The sequence below is a fragment of the Physeter macrocephalus genome, chromosome 14, assembly GCF_002837175.3.
Source record: "Physeter macrocephalus isolate SW-GA chromosome 14, ASM283717v5, whole genome shotgun sequence".
NCBI classification, from domain to species: domain Eukaryota; kingdom Metazoa; phylum Chordata; class Mammalia; order Artiodactyla; family Physeteridae; genus Physeter; species Physeter macrocephalus.
The window spans coordinates 94,555,355-94,580,102 of NC_041227.1; the positions used below are offsets into that span (position 1 = coordinate 94,555,355).

The 24,748-nt window shown below is 56.3% G+C and overlaps 1 protein-coding gene across 1 annotated transcript in view; it reads right to left on the reverse strand.

Annotated features, from left to right (window-relative positions):
• Window positions 1–24,410, reverse strand: part of SEZ6 (seizure related 6 homolog) — a 32,867-nt gene extending 8,457 nt beyond the window's left edge. The window contains exons 1-3 of the mRNA XM_028498097.2: window positions 24,280–24,410; window positions 3,416–4,084; window positions 2,851–2,984 (exon numbers count right to left, since the gene is read on the reverse strand). Of these exons, the coding sequence (XP_028353898.2) occupies window positions 2,851–2,984; window positions 3,416–4,084; window positions 24,280–24,334 (858 nt within the window). The 5' untranslated portion in view covers window positions 24,335–24,410. The remainder of the gene's footprint in view (window positions 1–2,850; window positions 2,985–3,415; window positions 4,085–24,279) is intronic.
• Between the last annotated feature and the right edge of the window lie 338 nt (window positions 24,411–24,748).

The window sequence follows — 24,748 nt, forward strand, 5'->3', positions numbered from 1 at the left end:
CTGCTCGCCGCAACTAGAGAAAGCCCGTGCGCAGCTACGAAGACCCAATGCAGCCAAACATAAATAAATAAATAAATAAATAAATTTTAAAAACAAAACATTAGTTAATGATTAACGGAGTGACCTTGGGCAATTCCCTTTCCTTCAACGGCCTCAGTTTTTCAACTACCCATTGGGTATTGGTCTGCAGTGTCATTAATTCCTTCGGTCCCCAAGAGGCCTGTGTGGTGTGGCCAGGAGGCTTAGATAGGAGCAGAGGTTGCTGGAACTGGCCATGGAAGAACCTTAAATCCTGCTTCAGCCCTGATGATTCTGTCCCTCCCCACCCAGCCCTCCCTGCCATGGCCTCAGGTGCTCTCAGGCCATCAGGGCCGACAGGGTCCCCAAGGACTCTGCCCAGTGGTGGTACGGTAGAGGGCGGGGCCAGCATCTGCCTGCTACGGTGTCCTGACAACAATCCAGGGCTGTGGCAGGTCTTCCTCTCAGGGTTGCCTGGTAACGGCTTTTGCGTTTGATGAAAAAAATGTGGCAGAACCAGACAACAGACATGGGGTTTTCCGGGGGCTTACGTGAGGGGGTGGGTATCCAGGGTGGGGCTTGTGCCTGGGCCAGGGCCGGGGCAGGCAGAGGCAGCATCTTGCCTCATTGTGGAGAGAACCAGGACTGGGCCCGGCCTGGCCTAGTGGCCGTCAGTGGGGATGGTAGGCTTGGGGGACAGGTAGAACCAGCCCAGGCCTGCAGAGGGGCAGCCAGCCGGGCATCTGCCCCCTCCCACCCCCTTCCCCACACCTGCAGCTGGTGCCTTCCACCTGGTGAGCCACAGCCAGTGCCACCACTCATTAGGTGATGATTTTACATTAATTACCTTAATTAAGCGGCACTGAGTGCTAATGGCTCGAGGGGGGGGTGGCTGTTCCTAATTACCCTCCCAGTCAGACCAGAGCCAGGGGCACAGGGCTTGACGGAACAGGAGCAAACAGTTACAGAAAGAAGGGGAGGGGCCCACCAGTGCTGGGAGAATGTCCCCCTCCTCAGGGCCTGGCTCAGAGACCTGGACCTGACTTCCCCAGCGGGCAGGGCTGAGGGTGCTGCCCCAGGACAGATGAGCTAGCTTTAGGCGTGGATCCAGGGGCTTTGGGATGCGTGGGGAGCAGGCCGGGAAGGGGGGATAGGCGGAGCTGTCCTCTTCCCTGGACTCCTCCTCTGCACCTTCCTGGTGCTCCTCAGTCACCGCCCTGATTCCCTCAACTGGGCTGAATGCCTCTCCTCCCCACCTCCATTCAGTCTCCAGAGTCACGTTAAATGTCACCTCATTCCTCCCTACCTCCATGCATTTGTCCATTCATTCAGTCAGCCCATGGAGAACCCAGTCTGGGCCATGTACAACAAGGCACCCCTCAAGGAGCTTACAGTCTAGCTGGGGAGATGACAGCTATAAACAGACCCATAGGAGACAGCGTGATGAGCGAGAGGATGGGGGATGCCCCAGGCTTTGGGGATCAGGAGGGAATTCCCAGAAAAAGTGATGCCAGGGTTGAGTCCTAGGGGAGGGGACTCTTCCATGCAAAGGGACCAGTAGGTGAAACTGGGGCTTGTGGGGAAAGTGCGCTTGACCCATTCCCTTAGCTGCAATCTGTTGAGTGCAAAGCAGGAGTAGAGAACAAGGGAAGAAGTGGCTAGAGACGGGCCCAGAGGTGCTGGCCTTGATTTAGAGGCCCTTGGGGGAGACGTGGGAGGTAGGATCGATTTCATTTGAGAAAAATGACTGCAGTGTGGGTGGAGGATGGTAATGGGGGCAAGCGTGAGTGGAGTGACCAGTGAGGCATCCACTACAGCATCAGGGGAGGGATGACAGAGGCTGGACCATGTGGGGGTTGGGCTAGAGGGGGAGCAGCAGGTAGATCTGAGTCTGGGGGAGTGTCATGCTGATAGAACTTGGGCATCAGGGAGCTGGTGGAACAGGGAGAGGGAAGGGCCAAGGTGCCTCTGGTCACACAGCTCCAGGGATGCCATCTACAATGCACCGTGGTGGCCCTGCTCTAGGTTTCTGACTGGTTGGGGTCAGTCTCTGAGGACAGGAGTCGGGTGGCAAGCAGGTTTGGGGGTACAAAAAGGAAGAGTCGGGTTTGGGGCCTGTGGAGGTGGTGGAGCCTGTGGAACAGCCGTGAAGACCTGCAGGCTCAGGTTTGGGGATTAAGAGGGAGCCTTAATGCCAAGGGAGGGATGAGATGGCCCAGGAGGGTAGGGGGCAGGGGGCTGGGCACTAGGTCTGGCTCTCCCAGCAGCTGGTCACCTTTGATGCTGCGGCCATATCGGTCTTTTCCCACCTCTGCATCCCAGGAGCCAGCACAGGGCCTGGCCCAGAGGAGCTACTCAGGGAGTATTTGCTGAAAGGAAAGAGTAAGTGAATACATGAGCGAGTGAATATATGAGTGAGTGAGGCTCCACGGCTCTCACAGGTCCAACAAGGCCGCCCTGAGTTCTTTCGACTCAGACGCATGGATTCAGACACTCACCCAATCCCGTGCCCATCGAGGCTAGAGCCGCTCCTCAGGCTCTCCTGAGCTCCTGATTAAACCCTTGGGGGAAGAGGATAGGCACACATGCTTCTCCAGCAGCCCCTCTTAGCCTAGGCATTTCTGTGCCGCAGCAGGAGCCTCTTCACTCCCTGAGGCGCAGGGCAGAATCCAACCATATTTTAGGCCCACTGCCCAGCCCCGGCCCTAGGTCCCTGTCCAACTGATGACCCTGCACATCTCTACCCAACCCCCCCGCCCCCATGGCCAGCACCTTTCTGGAAAGATAACACACTAGCCCCAGTTCTGCCCCTGCCGAATCCAGGTCACTCACCTTGATTTCCACACCGTAGCCAGGATAGACGGAGATGTAGTAGAAACAGTCCAGGCCGACATCAAGGGGTGAGCTGGGGGCTGTGGGGGAGTCCAGAGAGCCCTCTGGGCCTGAGAAATTCCAGCTACAAGGGCCTGGGGGGCAGGAGGAGACATAAGGCTAAACCCAGCTCTGGCAAAGTGGATCCAACTATGGCTGACCTGTGTGTGTTTGTGTGCGTGTGCGTGTGCGTGTGTGGTGAAGTTCACCCCTTGGGAGGTCTACCACCCTGTTAAAAGCAGGGGACCACTTTCTCTTGAGCACCTACTGTGTGCAATCTTATCTCAGCTCTTGTCAGTGGCTCAATGAGGTAGGTCTTCTTATTGCCGTTTTACATATGAGGCTCAGAGAGGTGAGATAAAATTTCTGAAGTCTGCTGTAGTTGCTTCCAATCAGGATTTGAACCTGGGTCTGTCTGGTTCCCAAGGGCAAGGCAGGCCAGCACAGTGACAGAGAGGCAGGAATTCAAGGGCCCCTCAGCTCCCCCATTCCCATCTCTAGATCTGCAAGCCATCAAGTAGCTGACCTGGTGGCTGGACTGTGGTGATGGTGGTGGTGATGATGGTGCTGGTGGTGGTGGTCTCCTCATCGTCCCCTGAAGCCGTAGAAGTGGTGATGGTCCCCTCAATCCCAAGCCCTGTGGTTGGCGACATGACCTCTGGAGCCCAGGGCCTGCCTATGTCTCCAGGACCTTCTCGGGTCGGAGTCCATGCCCTGCTAGGGGGTGTAGTATTGGGCCTCTCTGCTGGGCCTGGGGTGGGCATTGCCATACTGGGCCCTGGAGGTAGGGGAGCTGTGATATGAAGTGCAGGGGGCTCTGACTCCAGGCTCCAGGGTCCTTCCCTGGACTGGGGCTGAGTAGGTGTTTCCACCATGGCTGGAGTGGGGCTGGTGAAGACGGGGCGGCTGTCCTGCTTGGCCAGACGGGGAAGGGGACTTGGGGTATATGGTGTAGGTGGGTCAGGCCGGAAGGGCTGTGCTGGCCTCAGCTCTGCCCCCCGCTCCTCCAACCCCTCTTGTAGGAATTCCTCGAGCAGGGGGTGGTGGTTAAGCAGCTTCAGGGTAGGGGCCGTTGTGACGAAGTGGATGCCTCGTTCTGGCTGCTCAGGTGTGGGGTTCACTGTCAGTTCCCCATCCGTCTCCTCCATGCCTGGGGCCTGCTCTTCCCCCACTGTAGGGGCCTCCGAGGAAAGTCCTGAAATAGTAACAGATGATCAGAGGTTCTCCTCCTGCCCCACAGTAAGCAGCATCACACCTAGTCCAGGCAGTAGGAGATCCACTTCTCTTTTTTTTTTTTTTTTTTTTTTGTGGTACGCGGGCCTCTCATTGTTGTGGCCTCTCCCGTTGCGGAGCACAGGCTCCGGACGCGCAGGCTCAGCGGCCATGGCTCGTGGGCCTAGCTGCTCCGTGGCACGTGGGATCTTCCCGGACTGGGGCACGAACCCACGTCCCCTGCATCGGCAGGCGGACTCCCAACCACTGCACCACCAGGGAAGACTCCACCTCTCTTTTGACATAGAGCCTTGGGGAGTGTCCTCATGATTGAAAATCAAGGAGCTATAGAATTTTAGAGCTGGAAGTGAGATGATATCACATACTTTAAGGATGGCACATGAGATATCCCTTCTCCTCCAACACCAGAGGTGGACATTACTAATCTATCATTGCACTATTTCCTGGCTGTTCTCAGATTCGGCCTCAGAATCCTTCTCAACACAGCACTCAAGAAGCCATGCCTGATACCTCAGACCAACATGACGAACAAATATTTCTCATCCCTAACATAGCTCAAAGGCCTTATTTTACCAATGATGAAACAAGGTCAAAGAAAGGAAATGACTTGCTCAGTCAACAACCAGTCAATTGAAGACTGGCGATGACACCCTTAGCAAGAGTGCCATCCCCCACCAGTGTGACTTTTCTGCCTGAGATTACAGGGCATTGCATTCAAGTTCACTTTCTGTTCTCAATGAACCTGGTCACTAGTCTCAGGAAATGCTTCATATATTTGGGGTTTTATTTTAGATTCCCTCATGGACACATGACGACATTTTGGTTGGGGTCCCATTATGCCCTATTTCTCTCACTTTTCAGAAAATCATTTCCTTTGTTTCTCTCTCTTTTTTGTCCTTCTACAAAAGCTAAACTCTGGAGTAAGGCAGATGTAAACTCTGGAGTAAGGCAGATGTAGCTTCAAATCCATCACCATGGGACTGTGTGACCTTGGGCAAATAACTTAAACTCTCTGAACCTTATTTTTCTCATCTGTAAAATGGGGTTTCTTTTATAGGATTAACTGAGATAATATTACTTCCCTTTCCCATTTGCTGTGTCTCTCTGAATTCTCTTTATCTTTCTTTTGACACAAGCCAGGGGCCATCTAGGACAGGATCTATAGTAGGGTCATCTGCATGCTACAAGCCCCTTCCCCCCCAATCCGTGGTAGACATTATTAACCAATTTTGGTTATTTCTTGCTGAGGCCACATGGGGCTTCAGAATCCTTCTTAACACAGTTGTCCAGGCAGCCACTACCAATTGATTAGATAGGCTATGGAAGGAGAAACTTATTTGCTGTTACTGGTCTGAGGTTGCTATGCTATTGATTGTATTGACCTATTTAACCACATAGCTGAAGAGATGATGCATATTCTGCCTGTGGCCCACTAGGCTCCCCAGATCCTTGACTGCCAGAAAAAGGTCAATGGATGCTGGCTCCAGATTCACTTCACATAGAATTTTGCCAGTTTGGAGAAGGCTGGGAAGATATTCTGATTTTAACAGCTCTCAAAATGGCTGCATGAAGATTTGAAGGGAAACACAGCCAGGGTGAGATAACAGAGTTTGCAAGGAGAAGGTTGGTTCCTCTGCACGTCCGATGGTGGGGCTGTCATTCCACAGGCTCACACCCGCCCCATGGATTGGCAGGCGTGAGGAAGCGGCAGATGGCCTACATTCTGTTCAGGAGACCATGGTAGCTCCGATGTGTCAGACAATTGGGAGGAGGGAGGAAATTGGGGTGAGGGAGGTGGGTGCAGGTCAGAGGGCTCTCCACCGCTCTGGGTCAGAGGGGCCTTGGGGCCCCAAAGCCCTGAGGAACGAGGCCCAACCCCTATCTCCTGAGATGCTCACTAAAGGAGTCCATCTGTGCCTTGGCATTCTGTACCAGACACTGACAACACGGTGTCCAAACTAGATGCCCAGCCAGACCCATACCCCCTGGAGCAGATGGTCTGGCAGTGTCCTGTGTGTTTCATCTGAGTCAGTGGTGGAGGGTCCAGGGAGTGCCTCTGACATGCCAGGACGGGGCTATTCTCTTTGCCCAGCCCCCAGATGTCACACGGTCTTTGCCAGGTTACCTGAGAGTGATCATAGCATATGACAAGGAAGAAGAGCCTTTCTCATCACATAGACTGGAGCCTTAGGGTCCCAGTGTCCCCTTCCAGGGTTGCCCAAGAAGAGATGTAGCAGAGGCTCCCAGGGCAGGCACCTGCAGAAGTCTTCACTGGGAGAGGGAGTGCCTCTGTCTCAGGAAGGGACCGTAGCGGGCACAGCTCCTCCCGCTGGCTGCCAGGTGGGTGCTGGGCAATGGAGCAGAGCTAATGGGCACCTCCCGTCACTGTCGATTGCACTGATTGTGTTATCTGGGGGGACTGAGCACTTGGTTAAGTGGGATCGAGATAGCATATCAAACGAGCAAATTGATTCTACAATCAGCTGCCACGTGGTCCCGGAGGGTGCTACCCACTATCAGAGAGGGTAAGATAATCTCTGGGAGACAAGCCATTTCCAGGAAAAGGGCATCTCCAGACACCCTGGACGATTCTGATGGAATCCTGAGGCCCTGTGAGCCCCCTACCCAGGTTCCTGGGGTTCTCTCTGCCTGGGCTGACTGAGTCCAAAGGTGTAGAGACTGACAAACGGGGAGTGTGATGCAGGGGAAGCAGCAGGAGGTGTCAGGGACCCAAATGCCCAGTCTCACCAGGCACTTTAATGTGTGCCAGACACTGAGTTGGGCCGTTCCCGGATCTTGGATTATTTAATTGACACTACGAGTCTGTGAGGTGGGAATCTTATTCCCACATTACAGAAAAAGAACCTGAAGCCTAGAGAGGTAAGGTGAGGACTTGTCCAGTCACACAAAGGTGGAGCTGGGATTTGAACCTATGTTGATCTGGTTCACAAAGCCCTAGTCTTTCCAGGACACTAACTTGCCTCACAGGAGGAGGGGACTGGGGCTACCCAGCAGAGAGTCCTCTAGCCAGTTGAGGAAACTAAGGCCCAGAGAGAGGAATGGACTTGTCCAAGGTCTTATGCAGGTTAGAAGTGGAGCTGAGGCCAGAGTTTCTGGCATCTGGGACCTGAGCTGAGGCTGAGCTGAGCTGGGCCCTCAGGAAGCCTTCTGGTTGGGACCCAGGGAGCCCCCATTCTGTGTCCAAAGCACACCTGAGTCTGGGACTCAAACCAGAAGCCGAGGACACTGCTCCGCAGGGCGGGCATGCCAAGTCACACATACACTGGGGTGTAAATGTCAGCTCTGCCACTTAAAAGTCAAGTGAGGCTGGGCAAGTCACCTCTGTGTCTTTTGTGTCCTCAGCTGTAAAACGGGCATTTTGGAGAGGTTCTGTGAGAATCATTTTGTTCTAAATAGCAGGGGTTTTTTGTTTGTTTGTTGTTTTGGGTTTTTTGGTGGCGGGGACTACAGAGGGAGAGGCCACACTCCGAGGGGGGCAGCCCCCTGCCAGGGCAACACTGAGCAGACCTTTAGGGTTGGGAGAAGCTGGCCCGGGTGAGGCCTCTCCTTCCTGGGCGACCATGTCGCCTGTTGTGTGGCAGTGTGTGTGACCTCGAGCATGTCAGCGTCCTCAGCTGTACAACGAGGATAGTACTGCATCGCGCCGCGCAAAGGGCAGCTGCCTCCGAGGCTGGCATGTATGTGGGGGACAGTGGCCCACAGCAAAACAGCCCCCCATGATTCCCGCCTGCCCGGTGCCGGAACGCAGGAATGCACACCCTGGACTGCTGCTCCCCCCTCTCCTCCCGCGGGGCCTGGGGCTGCGTCCTCCATGTGGGCTGGGACTGGGAAACACCCCTGGGCTCCCACACCACCCTGTCGCCTTCCCGCCGCGGAGCTTCCCGGCAGCCCCCAGCCCTGGTGGGCCCCGCCGCCGCCTCCTGGGCCCTCCCCCCGCATTAGCTCTCAAGCTATGCAAATAGACATCGGAGGGAGCCCTGTTTAAAGTATTTAGACGAAATGAAAAAAGGCTTTCATCGGCACTAATGAGCCATTCAGGATGCCTCCCCGGTGGATTCTCTCCCTCTCTGCCTCCCGGCCCGCGCCGCCCCCCTGTGGCCCCTCTTGGGATTGGAAGCCCCCTCCCCTTAGCCCCCGCCGGGGCCTCCCAGGGAAAGCTGCCTGCCCCGCCCGCTCCTCCCCTGTGCCCAGCTGGGTGAGGGTGGAGACAGGGGGCCGCGTGCTCCACCTGCACAGACTGGGATCTAGATGGGGCGCCGTGATAGCTTCTGTTTAGGGAAAGCCATAACGACTGGGGACTCTTCTTCATAGGATCCAGCTGGGTAGGTGTTCTGTCCCTGTCTGATAGATGGGGAAACTGAGGCTCCGTGAGGCCCAGGACGTTGCCAAGAGTCACCGCCCCTGTGGGCTGAGGAGTTGGAATTGGTCTGTGTGGAGACAATGGCGGAGGGTGGTGGTCCCTGCCTGGGGCAAATGCTGCACCAGGCAACACACTCCAGATGCCACCTCAGGCCCAGGTGGGCTGCCTGCTTAGTGCTATTGTGTCTGCAGATCTTTCTGCTCCAGACAGAAAGAAAAGCCTCAGATTCCAATCCCCAATCTATGCCTCACTAGCGGTGCGATTGGGCAGGGGGCTGCCCACTCGAGCTTTTGCTTCTCCATCTGTGGAGTGGGCACCTCCTGGGTTTGGTGAGGGCCATCTAGAGACAGGCCCATCCTCCCAATGGCCAGCCCCACCCCATCCTCTGCAAGGGCGGGGGGACCTGCTGGCCTTAGCGGCTGGCACAGGAAGGGGACCCCACAGTTCTCAGAAAGGTCAGGCTTGATCCCCAACTTGTGGCAGCACCAGCTTTCAGCTGAGGGGAGCATGACTGCAGGTGGGTACAAGGGGAACCTGGGGGAGACAGTGGGCAGGGAGCTACCCCTCAGGGTTCTGGAGGTTAAGCTGGCCCAGCATAGGGAGAATGAGTATTTAATGGGATCCATTTATTGTCCCATAAAAGCTAATGAGTTTATTCTGGAGGTTCTCTGGCCCCTTTCAAGTTTTAATAGGGAATTAGTGAGGGCCTGGCCCCTGTGGACCCCCTTTATCCCAGAGCCCGAGGGAGGGAAGAGAGGCCCCTGGAGTAAGAGCACCTGGGCCCCCCAGAGCCAGAGCCTGGTCACCACAGCGACGGTTCCACTGGGCGCAGGCCTACCTCCTGAACTGAGGGTCCCCAGCTGGAGGCTGGCAGGGCCACATAGGGCCCCAGAGGCCTGATTCCATGTTCTACTACTGAAATAATTACCCCACAGTATCCCTGTGTCTGAGGTAGGTTTGCTGCTGTCGACTACTTGTATTAACAGAAAAGGCAATATAAGCCCTATACAACAGATGGGGAAACTGAAGCCTAGAGTGGGGGTGTGGCTTCTTCAAGATCACCCAAAAGGTATGGCAGAGGCAGAATGGACACGTTCTGCCTCCTGTGGTTTGCAGCCAGGCAGCTACCATTACTCAGTGCTCATGTGCTAAGCATGCACTCAGCAGTTTCACATGTAATCAGTTATCCTCCCAAGAGACAGAGACACTGAGACCCAGAATGGTTAAGTAAGTTGTGCAAGGTTGCACAGCCAATGTGTGGCAAGCCTGGGACTAGAACCCAGAGCTCAGCAGCTCTACAGCTCAGCTCAGTCTACTGCTCTCACTGGCCCTCAGCTGTACCTCTTGACTCTCTCCCCACCAGCCTGGCCATCACTATCCTAGGGCACTCTTGCTGAGAGCCCTGCAGCTTGGGGTGATGGGGAAGGAAGTCCTGGTGGTGTCTTGGAGGGCCAGTGGTTAGGGTGGGCAGTGGTTTGAGTGCGGCAGATACACTCAAAGGCAACTTCTCTACCAGAACAGGTGCCTTCCCCCTTCTGCCCTATTTCTCACTACTTTTGTCTCTTTAAACTTTCCCCATCCTACCAGATCCAGCTCCAGTCCCCACTTGGGATTGAGGGAGCCATCCCTGCCTGGCCCAGTGGGTGACAATAGCTCTCTCCTCTGATCTCCTGGGGGCATTTCTTGGTAGGCCCTCAGCACATGTACAGCTTTGTCCATGGCCGAGGATCTAGCACAAGGCATCTCTCTTCCTGCATCTCTGCCCACAAATGCTGACCCCTGGTGCCAGGTACATTGAAGGTGGGCTCAGGGGACACAGTCTCCAAGCCAGGATTCTGCCTACCTGCACACTTGGAAGACTCCCTGCTCCCCAAGACTCCCTGCTTGGCCCTTGGCCAGGAGGAGTGGGCAGGGGAGAGCAGGGGCGGGCAGAGGTGTGTCCTGCAGGGATAAGATAGGCAGCCAACCCTTGGCAGTGCCCCAGCACAGCCCCAACTGGCAACTGATGAAGAGTTGTGGGCCCTGCAACCCCAGACTACCCTCTCTTCCCCTGCCACTGACCATCCCCCATCTCACCCTCTTACTACCTTCTCTTGGCCACGCCTGGCAGTTCGGTCAAATCTGGAGTACAAATGTGAATGGGGGCACCTCCTCTTGGCTGGCACCCAGGCAAGGAAGTGGCTGGTCCCCAGAATCTGAGCCCTTGTAGCCTCTGTGTGCATCTCATCCCTCCCTCATTTACACAGGAAGAAACAGAATCCAGAGAGGTTTCCCAGGTCACACAGTAAACTTGGGGCAGGGCTAGAACTCAAGATTTTGGGGCTCAAAGAGCATCTGGCCCAACTGTTCTGAAGAGTGAACACTCCAATACTTTTGGGGCTGTCTGCCATCTGTGGGCATGCCTCTAGCGACAGAGAGCATGCTGCTTCCTGAGCTGCCAGGAACAGCTACCTCCCCCATTGTACTAGGTTGGGGGTGGGTGGGTAACCCTGGGCTTTGGCATCTCCAGCGTTGGGGTCTTCTTGCTGATGGAGGGAGTATGGGGGTATAGCAGGCCAACACCCAGGAGTCAGCCCACCTGTCCTGGTCCTGCCCCTAACAGGCTAGGTCCCTCTGCACAAATCACTTCCCCATCCCGAAACTTCATTTCCCCATCAGTAAAATGGAAAAAGTATCACATTCCAGGATCTGGTGAGCCACAAAGGGCTCTGTGAAAAAAATACTGAACGCCACTGTTTACTGAGAATTTACCATACATCTAGCACCATTCTAAGGTGCTTTACCAGAATTAACTCATTTATCCCCCCACAATAACTCTGAGATATGAACTTTTATAGACGAAGAAACTGGGACCCAGGGAAGGGCAGTTCCCAAGTTACCAGTTTGGATGTGTCAGATTCAAACGCAGAGGCCATGCAGCCCTACAGCAGTGCTGTCTCATAGAACTTTTCGTGATGATGGAAATGTTTTATGTCTGCATGTCCATCATGGTAGTCAGTAGCCACACATGGCTAGTAAGCCCTTGAAATGTTGCTGGTGAGACCAAGACACCGAATTTTAAATTTGATTTCATGTTCATGAATTTACATTTAAATCGCCACATGTAGTTGGTGGCTACCATGATGGAAAGCACAGCTCCAAAACCTGACCTCTAGACCCAGAAGTATTCACCGCTCAGAAGGGAAGAGCCTAGAGTGGGAGGGGGTCCTGGAGAAGATTAAGATGGGCTGACAGGGTACTTCCCTGGTGGCACGGTGGTTAAGAATCCGCCCGCCAATGCAGGGTACACGGGTTCGAGCCCTGGTCCGGGAAGATCCCACATGCCGCGGAACAACTAAGCCCGTGCACCACAACTACTGAGCCTGTGCTCTAAAGCCCACGAGCCACAACTACTGAGCCCATGTGCCACAACTAGTGAAGCCCGTGAGCTCTAGGGCCTGTGCTCTGCAACAAAGAGAAACAACCACTGCAATGAGAAGCCTGCGCGCTGCAACAAAGCATAGCCCCCGCTCGCCACAACTGGAGAAAGCCCGAGCGCAGCAGTGAAGACCCAACACAGCCAAAAATAAGTAAGTAAATAAATAAATAAATTTATTAAAAAAAAAAAATGGGCTGACAGTGTCTACTCCCTTCCTTTGGGCCTGGGAAAACTGGGGCCTGGGGTTGGGCAGGGAGAGGTGGCAAGGAACCCTGGGACTTCTTTAGGTTTTTCATAAAGGCCTCAGGAGAGCTGGGCCTGTCAGCCACTCACTCCTCAGGGAGGATTGGTGCCACCCACCCACGATGTTTTCTTCCCAACCTGGGCCGAGCACTGATGTTCGGAGGGGGGCGGTGTTCAATGGGCAATTTGGGGACCTCAGGCAGAGCCAGTATAGGAGGACTTTATGGATGGAGGGCAGCCAGGAATGCTTGGCCTCCGGCGATTTGGCCCAGGATGGGGCCAGGGTGTGTGAACGCTCCATGACAACGCCTGCTGTGCTCGGCTCACCTGCCCCTACCTCCCTGCCCAGTCAGGCACACAGGGGCAGGGAGCCTGGCCTGGCCACCACCCCAGGGCTCCTGGGCAGCCCCAGAGTAGCTGCCTGGTCTTGGGACCAGGGGAGGGACTCACATTTATGGGCCAGGCAGGACTTCCTAGGGAGCTGTCTTCCACCCAGAGCGGCGCCTTTTATGCCTGGAATCAATATTTTACACTTTGTATGTGAAGGAACTGAGGCTGAGAGGCAAAGTGAATCATCCTAGTTCATACAGGAGGAAAGTGGCAGATAAGGGGTTTGAACTGGGTTTGCTTCCCCAGCCTGGGCTCAAGTTTCTACTGCAGAGTTGCTGCTTCATGTGAGCATGTGTGGGCCTGTGAATACGTGGGCCCGTGTGTAAACGTGAGCGTGTGCATGTGCCTGCATGTGTGTGTGTGTGTGTGTGTGTGTGTGTGTGTGTGTGTGTGTGTGTGTAGATCCAAACACACAAGGGCCAGAAGTCATTATGCTTTGTTCTTGACCATGGACGCCACACCCTGTAACCTGGATTCACGGTCCTCAAGCCTGGAAAGGCCCAACCTCCCAGAAGGGATGCACTTCTCCCCAAGGCGGCTGCTGTGCTGCCTCCTTTTCACCCTGAGCACTTCTTGGACCCTGACTTGACCCTTCCCAGAGCCATGTGGCCTGGACAGCCCCTCAGGCTCTGGGTGTGTGTGGAGAGAGGGGACAGGGCTCTGGGCCGCTGCCCTCTTCTCCCCACTGCCCCTTCCCTCCTGTGAGGCTGTGGCCAGGGGCCCAGGCTAGAGGGAGTGCCCAGCTAACTGCCACGTTCTCCGCTTTCCAATTTAAAATCTAATATGGTCTCGCCACTGCAGAGCTGGGGGCTGGAGAGGTGATTAATGAGGCCTCTGCTAAAGCGTTGCCTGCTGTGCTCTACCCCTTCCCCTGCGGCCCTGAGTTCCCCGCTCCTGCCTGCCTGCTGGCCCTGGGACCCCTAGCCCTGCCTGCCCACAGTTCCTGGTGCTGGACAGGTGGCACAGGAGCTGGGGGCCTGGAGTGGGGCGTTGGGAGAGAGAAAGGGGCTGGCCTTGGACGTGGGGGCAGCAGGACTGACGCCCACCCCTGGGGCAGGCTGGAAGGAGAGGGAGGAACAACCTGGGCCCTCTTTGGCCTTACCTCCCTCACCAGCTGGTAACTAACCATTCTGCTAACTCCTCGTGATAATGCCAGCTGGCAGGAGTGTGGCCAGGGCAGAGGAGGGACGTGGCCCTGAGCTGGGTGCTCAGGTCAGCCCTCCCCCAGCGCCGCCACCTCAGCAGCAGCAGGGATCATGTTTCTCTGAATGGAAAACCTTGGAAATGTCAGCTGGGCTGAGGAAGGCTGTGAAGGCCTTCTCTCTGGAGCTAGTACCAGGGCCGGCTCGGCCCAGCCCAGTGGTGAAGCTGGGGGACAGGGGTTGGTCTAGGGAGGAATGGCCATCCCCTCCATCCTCTGCCCCCTGCCCAGTTCCAGGTAGCTGCCAAGGAGAGTCCCTCCAAGCCACTGAGCCCAGCAAGGTACCAGGGCCCGAGAGCGCGTACCAACCTGGGCCCCAGACCAGCATCTTTGGGCGGTTGCTCCCTCCCAACCCCCCGCAATCCCCCCTGCAGTTCAAAAGCTGGCATTACTGAGGTTACTCCCAGTGCCTATGTTCACCTCTGAGCTGAATGGCCGGCCCAGTGGCCCCAAGATTCTGTGGCCTTTGGTCAGAGGAAGAGGCTCACTCTACGTACCAGGGCCAAAGTGACCTTGTGACCTTTGCCCTGTGGCTACTTTTGTCAGCTACATCTGGGAAGAGATGGATTGAGGGATTTGGCTGCACCTAGACCCCCAGCTTCCCTGATCCTTAATGCTGAGGTGGGCTCTCTCTCCCCTGGAGGTCACTAGAGTGTCTGTCCTGAGCTGTGAAAGCTGAGGAGACTGGTGAGGCCTTGTTAGAGCCCTGTCTCCAGCACGGAGGTAGCTTTGCCATGGACAGGCTGTGTGACCTTGGGCTTCTCTTGCCCTCTCTGGGCCTGTCTGGTTTTTCATATAGTACTTGGTTCCTGGCTTTTTAGGTTCTTTGGGTGGGTGGGGTGGAGAGTCACAGCCCCTCTACTATCAGTGCCCAACTGCAGGGGTTGATGGAGCCTCACAGTGGGCAGTGGCAAAAGTGGAGGGGGCCTGGCAGGGCAGGGAACTGTGCTCTGTTGACTTGCCACTTTCCTTCTGAATGTCACCAGACCCCATACACCTCATCTCCAGTACCTGAAGTCCCTGTGTGTGTGGGGGTAGCCTCATCCAGGTATACTCCCTCCCCTGTCTTCCTCACACTTTGAACTCCATTCTGTCTCTCCAGCTTCTATGGGGGAGATGCAGGAGGTCCTACCTTACTTCCAAATGGCCTGCGGAAGAATCACTGGAGGCCTGGGATCTGCCTTTAGAGGTTTGGAGGGGGCAGGGGGAGGGTAGCCTGGGACCTTCTCCTAGCCCCAGGCAGGTGGCATGGGGCCTAAGCTGCCCCAGGGCATGGGCCCTGCACCTGTGGACAATCCCAGACTCCCCTTGTTTCTAAGGCCTGTGGGACTGAGGGGAAAGGGCCTTACCAGCCCAGCACCCCAGCCTGTGAGGCTCCCGAGGATCAGCTTGTCCTCCCCACTTCTCCAGCAAGCCTGAGTGGGGGAGGGGAGGGGTGCAGAGCAGCTAAAAATAGCAGCAGCAGCTCAAGTCTCCTTGAGGGGTCAGTGGAGCCCAAGATTGGGGAGGAAGAGAGTGGAACAGGCTCTGGTGAGGGGAGAGACCAGACCGAACTGGGACCTGCTGTGCCTACACCCAGGGCCACAGTCCCAGGGTATAGGGACAGAAGGCTACAGATATGCAGGGACGTATGGACACAGACACCCAGGGGTAGATGGACAAGCCAGGCAGAGATGTATACAGACATGCATGGCTACCTGCATATCTGGGGCTTCTTCTCCCCCAGACCCCCTGGGAACACCAGATGGACCCAGCTGTGCAGCCCCCAATCCCTCAGTCTTCTCTCTTGACTCAACCTTGCTCTGACTTCCAAGGACCCTGCCAGACGGGGTGTGTGTACACTTTGAGTAGAGAAGGCTAAGTCCTCCCTCTGTGTCCCTGCCAGTCTCCTCTGCTCGAGGCCCAGGGCAGGGAAGGACCAGGGAGCGCCAGAGGTAGCATCAGGGATACAGGTGCAACAGAGACTAGGCTGAGGGCACCCTCCCACACCTGAGCAGCAGGCTTCTTCCTAGCCTGGGCTGGCAGGCAGGGTGGGGCGATGAAAGGGAGATGGCTGGACCCAGAAGAGCAAGGCTAGGGCTCTGTCAGGAGGTGGAAAGAATGGAGTGGGCGGTGAAGGAAGGTGGACCAGGGGAGGCTGGATAAGCAAATGCACCAATGACCTCTCTCAGCCATGCCTTGTTTGGTCCCACCTTTACACCTTTGCCTGGAGACGCCAGGGGCTCTTCTGTCCTCAAAAGAAGGTGACTCCCTCTCCCCCATTTCCTCTAACCAGCCAGAAAATAGGACCTCACAACAAGAGGGAGGCTGCCAGCTGCCAGACCAGATGTTTCCAATCACTAGCACATCCCCTTGCTGGATATAAATGATATCTAAGAATGTCCATCAGAGCAGCGAGCCAGGGTGAAAGCCCTTAGAAGCACTCTAATCCCAACCTCATCCCTCTACACTGCTAGTCTCAGCTTCCTAGTCAGACCTGGGCCAGCTGGCACTCACTGCCCCCCCCTGCCTTGGGAGTTCAGCCCTGGGCTCCTCCGGCTTCTGATCCAGCTCCTCCAGTGACGACCTGAAAACCAGCCCCTCCTGGTGCTGGACAGCTCTGGCTACAAGAGGACCCTCCTCTTAAGAGGGGCTTCCAGTTTCTTCCCTGTCACCACCCCTTCTGATTTTCTTTGATTTGGATGCTGTTTTTTGAAAGAGGTGGGACAGATGCCATGAATTCCCAAGGAAACTGAGGCACAGGAAGGTGACATGATTTGCCCAAGGTCACCCAGCCAGTAAGAGCCAGTATCAGGTTTAAACTCTGGGAGTCCTGGTGTCCTGACCAGCATTCTTCTAATCATGTTCTTCCTTTGGGGCTGCCCCCTCCTCCCGGAGGCACAACTTGGCTCTCCAGACTGCATGATATCCCCCCCCTCACAGGCTTTGGGGCTCCCTAGGCACCTGCTGGCTGGTGGGACCCAGGCCAGACACTCAGCAGGTGGCTGCCTGGGGCACAAAGGAGCTGATGCTCAGCTGCTGGGCTGGGAGGGAGAGAGGGAGAAGCTATGGGGGTGGGAATGGGGGAGGCACGGGCCTGAGAGTGGGAGGGGCAGGGTCTGCTTCTGTGCCTTTTATAAGGAGTGAGAATGCAAAGGGGGTAAAACAGCATGCAAATGAGCATCTGTTGGGGGTTGCTCTGTGGTTCAGGCACTTTTCACAGGGCCCCTGCAGTTCTGCCCTTGCAGCACATGACCAGCTGGAAGGAGAGTCCTGAGGGTAGAGAGAGGAGCCCATGGGGAGGGGAGGAGTGGGGGACTGAGGGAGATGCTGAGGTTGATGGGTGCAGGATTCCGGCTGGGCCCCTGGGGACTGCACTGGGGGAGGGGAGAGACCCACAGCTTGGATTCTCCAGCACATGTGGTTTGGTGGCAGGAAGGGCCCTGCACCTGCTCTGCCTTCTTCGGGGGTTAGAGAGACACTCAGACCCAGCAAAGATGGAAAGAGTTGTGATGGGGGGCACCAAGCAAAGCCTGGCCTAGGGATCCCAGAGGCTCACTGGGCCCTCAAAGACCCCAAAGATGAGCTCTCTTGCTACAGATGAGAAACTTAGGCTCAGAGCAGTCCCTGGCCAGGAATATCTTGTCCTTTTGAAGGTGAGTGGTTGGATGCTGTTTAGCATCTTGTTTGTATCGCATTTAATTAAAATCAGAGGGTCTGTGGTCTAGCTGGGGAGGCAGTCACAGCTGAGTTTATTAAGAAGGCAGCTCCCCCTCCAAAATGAGTTCCTTAAGGGCAGGGATTATGTTGCATTTCTGCCTATTAAAGCACCTGATAGGTGCTGAATAGAGGGTTGTTGAATGGAAAAGGGATGGGTGGATGAAGGATGGAAGGATAGGCTAAGTTCCTGATGGGTGGTAGTGTTGAGAGAAGAGAGAGAGCCCTCTGGGCTGGATGATCAGGAAAAGAGGGGGTAATCAAACTGAAATAAACAGAAGGACCCAGGGATAGCATTCCAGGTATGGAAAAATGGCTGAGCAAAAATGTAGAGGTTTGACTGAACAAGGCATGCACAGGGTCTAGGGTTCACCCTAGCACCCTCACCCAGTCTCTCCGTTGCCCACCTTCCCACACACTCAGTTCCTTCTCATCTCCTGGCAGAGCCCCTTGTCCCTGCTGAGACCAGCCAGTACCCCTCAACCCCGCCCCTTTCCACCAGCCTGTCTGTCAGCAAGGCTGCAGACTCTGCAGCCTGAGACCCCGGATTGTTGTTGGAGAAGCAGCAGGTTTATTTACTCCAGAGCCCGCCTGAGAAATCTCAACAATCAATGGCCAGCAGCACTGCCGGTGCTGCGGCATCGATCCTCCCCTCCCAGGGCGGGCAGCCGGGTGGCAGGTGGGCAGGTGGAGGGAAGCTGTGGCAGGCTTGGTTCCCAGTCCTGTCCAAGATCTGAGCTTCAGGCAAGTTTGGGCCTTCCCCACTGGGGGCTGGGCCTCAGCAGGGGTGGGGGTAGGTGGGGCAGCCCAGATGCAGGAGAGGAGTGACTCGTATTCTCATTCACCAAGGCTCCTAAAAGATGGGAGAATAAGAGTTACCCAAGGTCACTGGCCTCTGGGCCAAGACTTCAGGGTTCACTTGACTCCCAGTCCCGTGCTCTATACTGGCCTCCAAGTGTCAGAAAAGATGTTTTATTCCTCTGCCTCTAAGGACTGAGCAAGATAAAATGTCCCTAATCTACATCAGTAAGGACTGAGGGTAGACATCAGGAAGATAAAGCACTGTCATCATTAGAAACATGCTAGAAGAAAGTTAGGAGCCATTTATGTCTTGGGTCTGTCTGACAACATGGGCTTGAACTTGGCATTCTATAAAATGCAGATAATAGCTTCTATCTCATAGAGATGATATGAGGACTAAATGAGCTACTGTATATAAAGCAGTACAGTGCCTGGCACATAGCTGGTATCTGATAAATGTTTGCTATTATTGTTGCTGCTATTATTATTATTATTAGGATATTGGTACTCTTCTGGGTTCCCATCTGCTTGTACTGAAGCTTTGCCTTAGGGTGGGGCAGTAGACACAGTGCTGGCTGCAGCCAGGTTTTGCAAAATGGGCAGGCACTTTGGAGTAGTCTTATTACTTATTGGCTTTAAGCCCAGGGTAAGTGACTTAATCTCTCTGAAGCTCAGTTTTCCTATCTGTAAAGTAGGGATAACTAGTCTCTTGCATTAAAATAGAAAAGGCTTAAAAATGAAAGACTTGGCCCCTGAGGGTTCTGAGCCAGGCCTCATACCTCAATAACATGTTTGTGAAATGATGAATGAATGTACCCCAGGGGATGGATACACCGCAGGGGCCACTTTTTCAGAGCTGTGGAAGGTTCCTGGACGTGAACTGTGGTGGTCCTGGATGACTCCTCCACCCCCACCTTTTCATTCAAGGGCATGAGAGGCTCAGAGCTGCTCCCAAGGTTTCATATTGGTCCTTCCAAGCTCTGTGTGGATGCCTGAAGCTGAGACGGATGAGGAGGTGATAAAGACAGAAGACGTGGGGCTGCCCCTCCCTTGTCTCAGTCCTTAAGTTCATGCAGAGCACCCCCTCCCAGCCAGCAGAAGTGGTGGGTACATGAGGTGGGAGCGAGTCAAGAAGCCTAGGCTCTGGGCTTAACTCTGCCGCTGCCTACCTGCACAGCTCATGAATTTATTCAATGTGTATTTAATGCATGCCATGTGCTAGGCTCTGTGCCACTGGGGACTCAAGCAGTGGCGGCACTAGGGCAGCAGGAGAGAGGCTTTAGCCCTCTCAGAATGGCCATCAGCACCCCACCCCCAAGCCACCTCAGGCTGACAGCGTGACAGCTTAATTTGTGGAAGGGAAAAACTAAGTAAAGGCTATAATTTACAGTTGGGATAATTGGCCAACCGTTAGGAAAGGGAAAAAATCCTAACATACAATCTATGTAAAAATAGTGTGCTTGCTACGCAAACTCAGCTTCAAGACACAGTCCCAGCTGCCATGCACCCAGCTCTCCTTTCTAAACAGGCAGCTGACCCTAAACTTCTTCCAGAGAGGAATTCTAGAACTGCCCTGAAATGGAGGGGCTGAGCAAAACAGATTTGGTACCCTTGTTTCTGAGTTCTGTCTTGCTCTTGGAAAGGAGCATCAGGCAATCAGGTGCTCGCGACCCAACAAGATGGGTAACCTGATGGGGGAAAGCCAGGGGATGGTGGGAGCACGGAAGAATCCCCTGACCCAGGCTGGAGGTCAGCTGAGGCTTCCCCTGAGAAACCATATAGTAGATGCCCTATAAATATGTGCAGAAGAATTGCATGAAGGGCCAGCTAAGCTGGGACCTGAAGCATGAGATGGAGTGAGCCAGGTTGGCCCAGGAGAGGAAAAGAATTTCAGGCAGGAGGAACAGCAAGAGACCAGAAGCTGTTGAAAACATGGATAGTTAGAGGAACTGATTGGCCTGGCTGGGTAAATTGGCTTCCCCCCAGAATTAGTCTGAAAGGGGCCTTGGAGACCTCCTAGTGCCTGCTCCCCACCTCCCAGCTGGTGACTAGGGCTGGTCTCTTCAACACCAACCCCCTGCCCCCAAGCCTCTAACATACACAGCCTGGCTCTTCCTCCCTGAGAGGAGGCCAGTAAGCTGGGGACCCAGAAATCTGCATGACTTGACAGCCTTTGGAGGCCCTAATGTGCTTCCAGGCTTGGCAACCACCAGTTTGGTGCACCCTTAAATTGAACGCTCCAGGAGGTGGAGACCCACAGAGGACAGAGACATGCCTGAGGACAGACAGGTAGCCTGAGGCTCTTAACCATCTGAAGTGAGAGGGTGCTTCACTAAAGTAATCCTTACCTATATGCCCTTTTCCACACCCTCTTTCTTATTTGGGGGTTGGGGTACCCAGCTCTGACAGCTCTGCCCAGGTCGGGGCGCAGCATCCCTGAACTAAGCCCAGCCTGGCAAACGGGGCCTGAAAAGGCTTGGAGAGGTGGGGACAAGGAGGGTGGGAGGAGGCTGGCACACTTGGGCACCTAGGGCTGGGTGGAGGGAGGGGCTAAGGAAGGAGGTTTTTTGACATGCCCCCCACCATTCAGGCAGCCATGGTGGGAGGGGCACAGAAGCTCTAATTAAGCCCAGTTTCTAATTAAACCCAGCCCCTGTGTCTCCTCAATCCCCATTAGCGCCCCATGGTGTTTCCAAGGCATTTTAAGCTGCCACCCTGCTGAGGAGGCTGGGACCGCTGCCAGGGCCTGCCTAGCCTGATGAGCTTAGGCCCGTGAGGGGCAAAAAGCCAACCCAGACTTCCCCTCCAGTCCGTGGCAGTTTCTGGGTCCTCCAGTCTCCTCAGAAAGCCAGGGGAGCCTCCTGCCCGCCTTGTCAACCTCTGGGGCTCTGAATGCAATCTAGACTGTCTCCCACTGAGGCTTGTCCCCAGCACTCCCTTCCTTACCCCAAAGTGCCAGGCTGGGCAACAGGGAGAAGGACTTGGTGCTAGTTTTGGCTGTAGCCCCCAGACTCAGGAATATTCTGTCAGACTCCAGCACCTACCACAGAGTCTGCAGGAAACGGCAATTACCATTTTATGTTAAGGCAGCCCTGGTTTGTTAACTCTTTCAGTACTAGGGCTCCTGGAGGCCAAGCCTTCCTCCTCTTCTTGCCTCCCAGACACCGTCCCCCCAGTTCTTGGCACAGAGAGCAACCCCTGCTTGCTGTCCCCTCCCTCACTCTTCCCACCACATACTCCATCAGAGTTCAGAGAGGGGGAGCATCAGGTCCAAGGTCACACAGCCAGTGGAGGCAGCCTCTACCTCTGGAGACCCAAACCCCACCCCAGTTTCTGCTGCTTCCACCTTCACAATCTCCCCAGGCCACATTCACACATGCAGAGTTTAATTAACTTTATTGATATTCAGAAATTAGGAGAATGACTAAAGATAATTGCTCATTAAAAATCATTAAACTGACACAGCAGGCTCAAGCACAGGCCGCCCCTCCCAAACCGCTTTCCTCTCCCCTTGTGGCAGGATCGCTGGGTACCAACTGTGGGTTGAGAGGACCACCGGTGGCTCATGGCGCCCCTCAAGCCTCAGGCCGATCGTGCCCCCGCAGCTGCAGAGGGAATAGGGGACTGAACCCGTGGGGTTGAGCCTGGCCCAGCACGATCTCGCCCTGCCCCTGAGGTCTCCACCTATCCCGCCTCCTGCCACTTCTGGGCCGCTTCCGGCTGCATCTAAGCCTGTGTCTCTCTGCCTAAATGTGAGGAAAGCTGAGGCTCCCCTCTCGAGGCCACGAGGCGGAGGGATGCACCACCCAGCCACAGAGGCTCACAGGTCGAGGTCTTTACTGCTCTGGGCCCGCCTTCTCATTGCTGAAGCCCCCAGGAGCCCTGAGATGGCCAAATGCATTGCCTGCCAGTGAGACCACTCAGTACCCAAACGACTGGGACCTTGCAGCCCCGCTGGGAGGAAGGGGTGTGCCAGGGCTGGCCCAGGTCCAGGCCTTCTCTCCTCAGGCCTGGCATTGCCAGGCTCCTTCCTCTTCTCCCTTGGGGAGTGAAAATAAAGATCTTTCCAAGCAGGCAGACCCCTATCCCACATACCCCTTGGGGGAGAGGTCTCGTGGGCATTGGAGAGGTCCGGATGGTCAGGGAGGGACACTGGCTGGAGACACACAGACTCTCTGCCACAGAGTGAACAGATTCTTCTCAGCGCTCACACCCACGAGCCTAGCGAGGCTCCCCGGAGCCCCGGCCACACCAGCCATCCTCCTGGAGACCCGCAGTCTCACTCCAGCCCTGCAGGGAGTTTTCTGGCAGAGGCTGCACCGCACACTAGCGGCCTTACACACTCCTCACACCACTCACTTCTGAGCCTTCATGCAACATCCAGACCTTCTGAAGCCCAGACGCACTCGGACCCACTACTCCGGACACTCTGGGCCCTGATTACATTCACACACAGACCCACACACCCACACAGGAGGTTTGGGACTACAGGCCAGGAGGCACACACAGGCCCTGCACCCCAAGGGAGCTGTCCAGCACAAGGACATGGCCCAATCACAAGAAATGTCCCGAACTCCCAGGGACATTTTCGGACAGCTGGGCCAGGACGCGAGCTTCTCCTCCCCCTTCTCCCTGCCCTGGCCCTGTAGGGCGTTCAGGACTCTTTCCCTCTTCCGCAGCGGGAACACATGGCACTGAGTTCCTGGAGCCACAAAAGAACCCGGCATGGGCAGCCAGGGAGCAGAGAGAGCACCCCTGGCTGCGTGTGACTGGAGCCACAGGCTCAGAGAGGGGCTTCCACGCCTCTGGGGACGCAGAGCGAAGAAAACTGTGGCCCAGGGGCCCAACCTGGCCCTGGCCCCAGCGCCCTGAGCTCCAACGAGGCCTGGAAAGATGGAGCGAAGAGGTTAGAAACTCCCACCTTCTCCTCCCTCCACATCATACTCCTAGGGATGGCGGGTCCCAACACCAAGCAAGGTTTCGGCGATCACACCAGTCACTGGCTGCAGTGGAAGAAAGACGTGGGTGTCCGTAGTTTTGAGAGCGATTGTTTGAGCCAGGGCAGGTCCCGCCAAGAGTCGGAAACCTTCCTTCTCCGAGGCACAGAACCCCCATCCTCTCCCTAACATTCCCTCACTGCACACTCCATGGCCAAGCTTCTCTCGACCCAGGACCGATGAAGTTGGAGATCTGACTGCAAGCGGGGGACCGAGGACCGCAGGGTGAGGTACCAGTCCTCCTGCGAAGAGTCTGCGGCCATGGGGTGGGGAGGGGCCGAGCAGGACGGCAGGCAGGGAGGTCCGGGCGTGTGCAAGAATGGAGGGTGCAAGGAAAGGACTCCGGGGAGGACAGAGTCTCTATCTCAGGACCTCAGCTGTTGCAGCCCAGGGCAGAATGAGGAGCCTGATAGGGGTCCCCGGACCCCCCGAGTTTCTCCCTGGAATTGTACTCTAAATCCCGACTCCCGCGTGGCAGCGCCAAGGCGGAGAGAGGTGAGCGAAGTCCCAAATCCGGGTCCGGCCGCCATCCGGCCCCGTCCCTCCGCAGTGAGAGGCCCCGGAACGGGCGGCAAAGTCGAACGAAGTTTGGCGGGCGACAAGGGAGGCGGGACCCTGGGCCGCCAACGGGACCGTCCCGACTCACCGCCCTGTGCTCGGCCCCCCGGCACGCGCCCCAGCGCTCCCAGACGCCTGGAGTGTGGAGAGGTAGCGCGCGGGTGAACGCGTGAGTGTATGCGGGGAGTGGGTGGCGTGATGAATTGCAGCTGAAAAATCCCATTAGATCCGGAGAGATGATTAAAGGCGAGGTCTCGGCCGGGTGCGAATGGCGGGAGCAGCGGCAGCTTCCCGCCCGCGGAGCCCGTGCCCCGCCCGGCTCGGCCGGCGCGGGGGGCAGCGCAGCCGGCGGAGCGCGGTGCCTGGGCTGGGCAGCCAGATGCGCGGAGCTTAGCGCGGGGATGGTCCTCTCTTCCCACCCCCGGGACCCTGCCCCTGCCCAGTCCTGCCGCCGGACGCCGGGGTCCCTTACCGTGAGCCAGGAGCGCCAGCAGCGAGGGCAGGAGCAGCAGGGCTGCCGGGCGCATGGTGCCGGTAGCGGCCGCGCCCCAGGTTGGGGCCGCGATGGGAGGGCTGGGAGCTCGGCGGGGCTTGGGTGCGGGTCCTGCCGGGGAGAGGGAGCGTGGCCGCAGCCGCCGCCGGCGCCTGACAGAATCAGCACCACGGCCAGCGCCTGGCGTCGGCGCCGGGGATTGCCGCGCGGGGCTAGGGGCGGGGGCGCGGGAGGAGCGGCTTACCGTAAAGTCTCAAGCAAAGGCGCAGAGACCCGGCGGCGGGAGCACAGGCTCCCGCGCCGCCGCCAGCTCAAGGGAAGGACTTTCCTGCTAATGTGGGCACACGGCCCCCGCCCTTCCGCGCTGCCCACGCCCAGCCAAGCCTGCTGCCCTCTCCCCCATTAGCAGCCTGCTGAGGAGGTGGGGTTCTAACCCGATTCTCCGTGA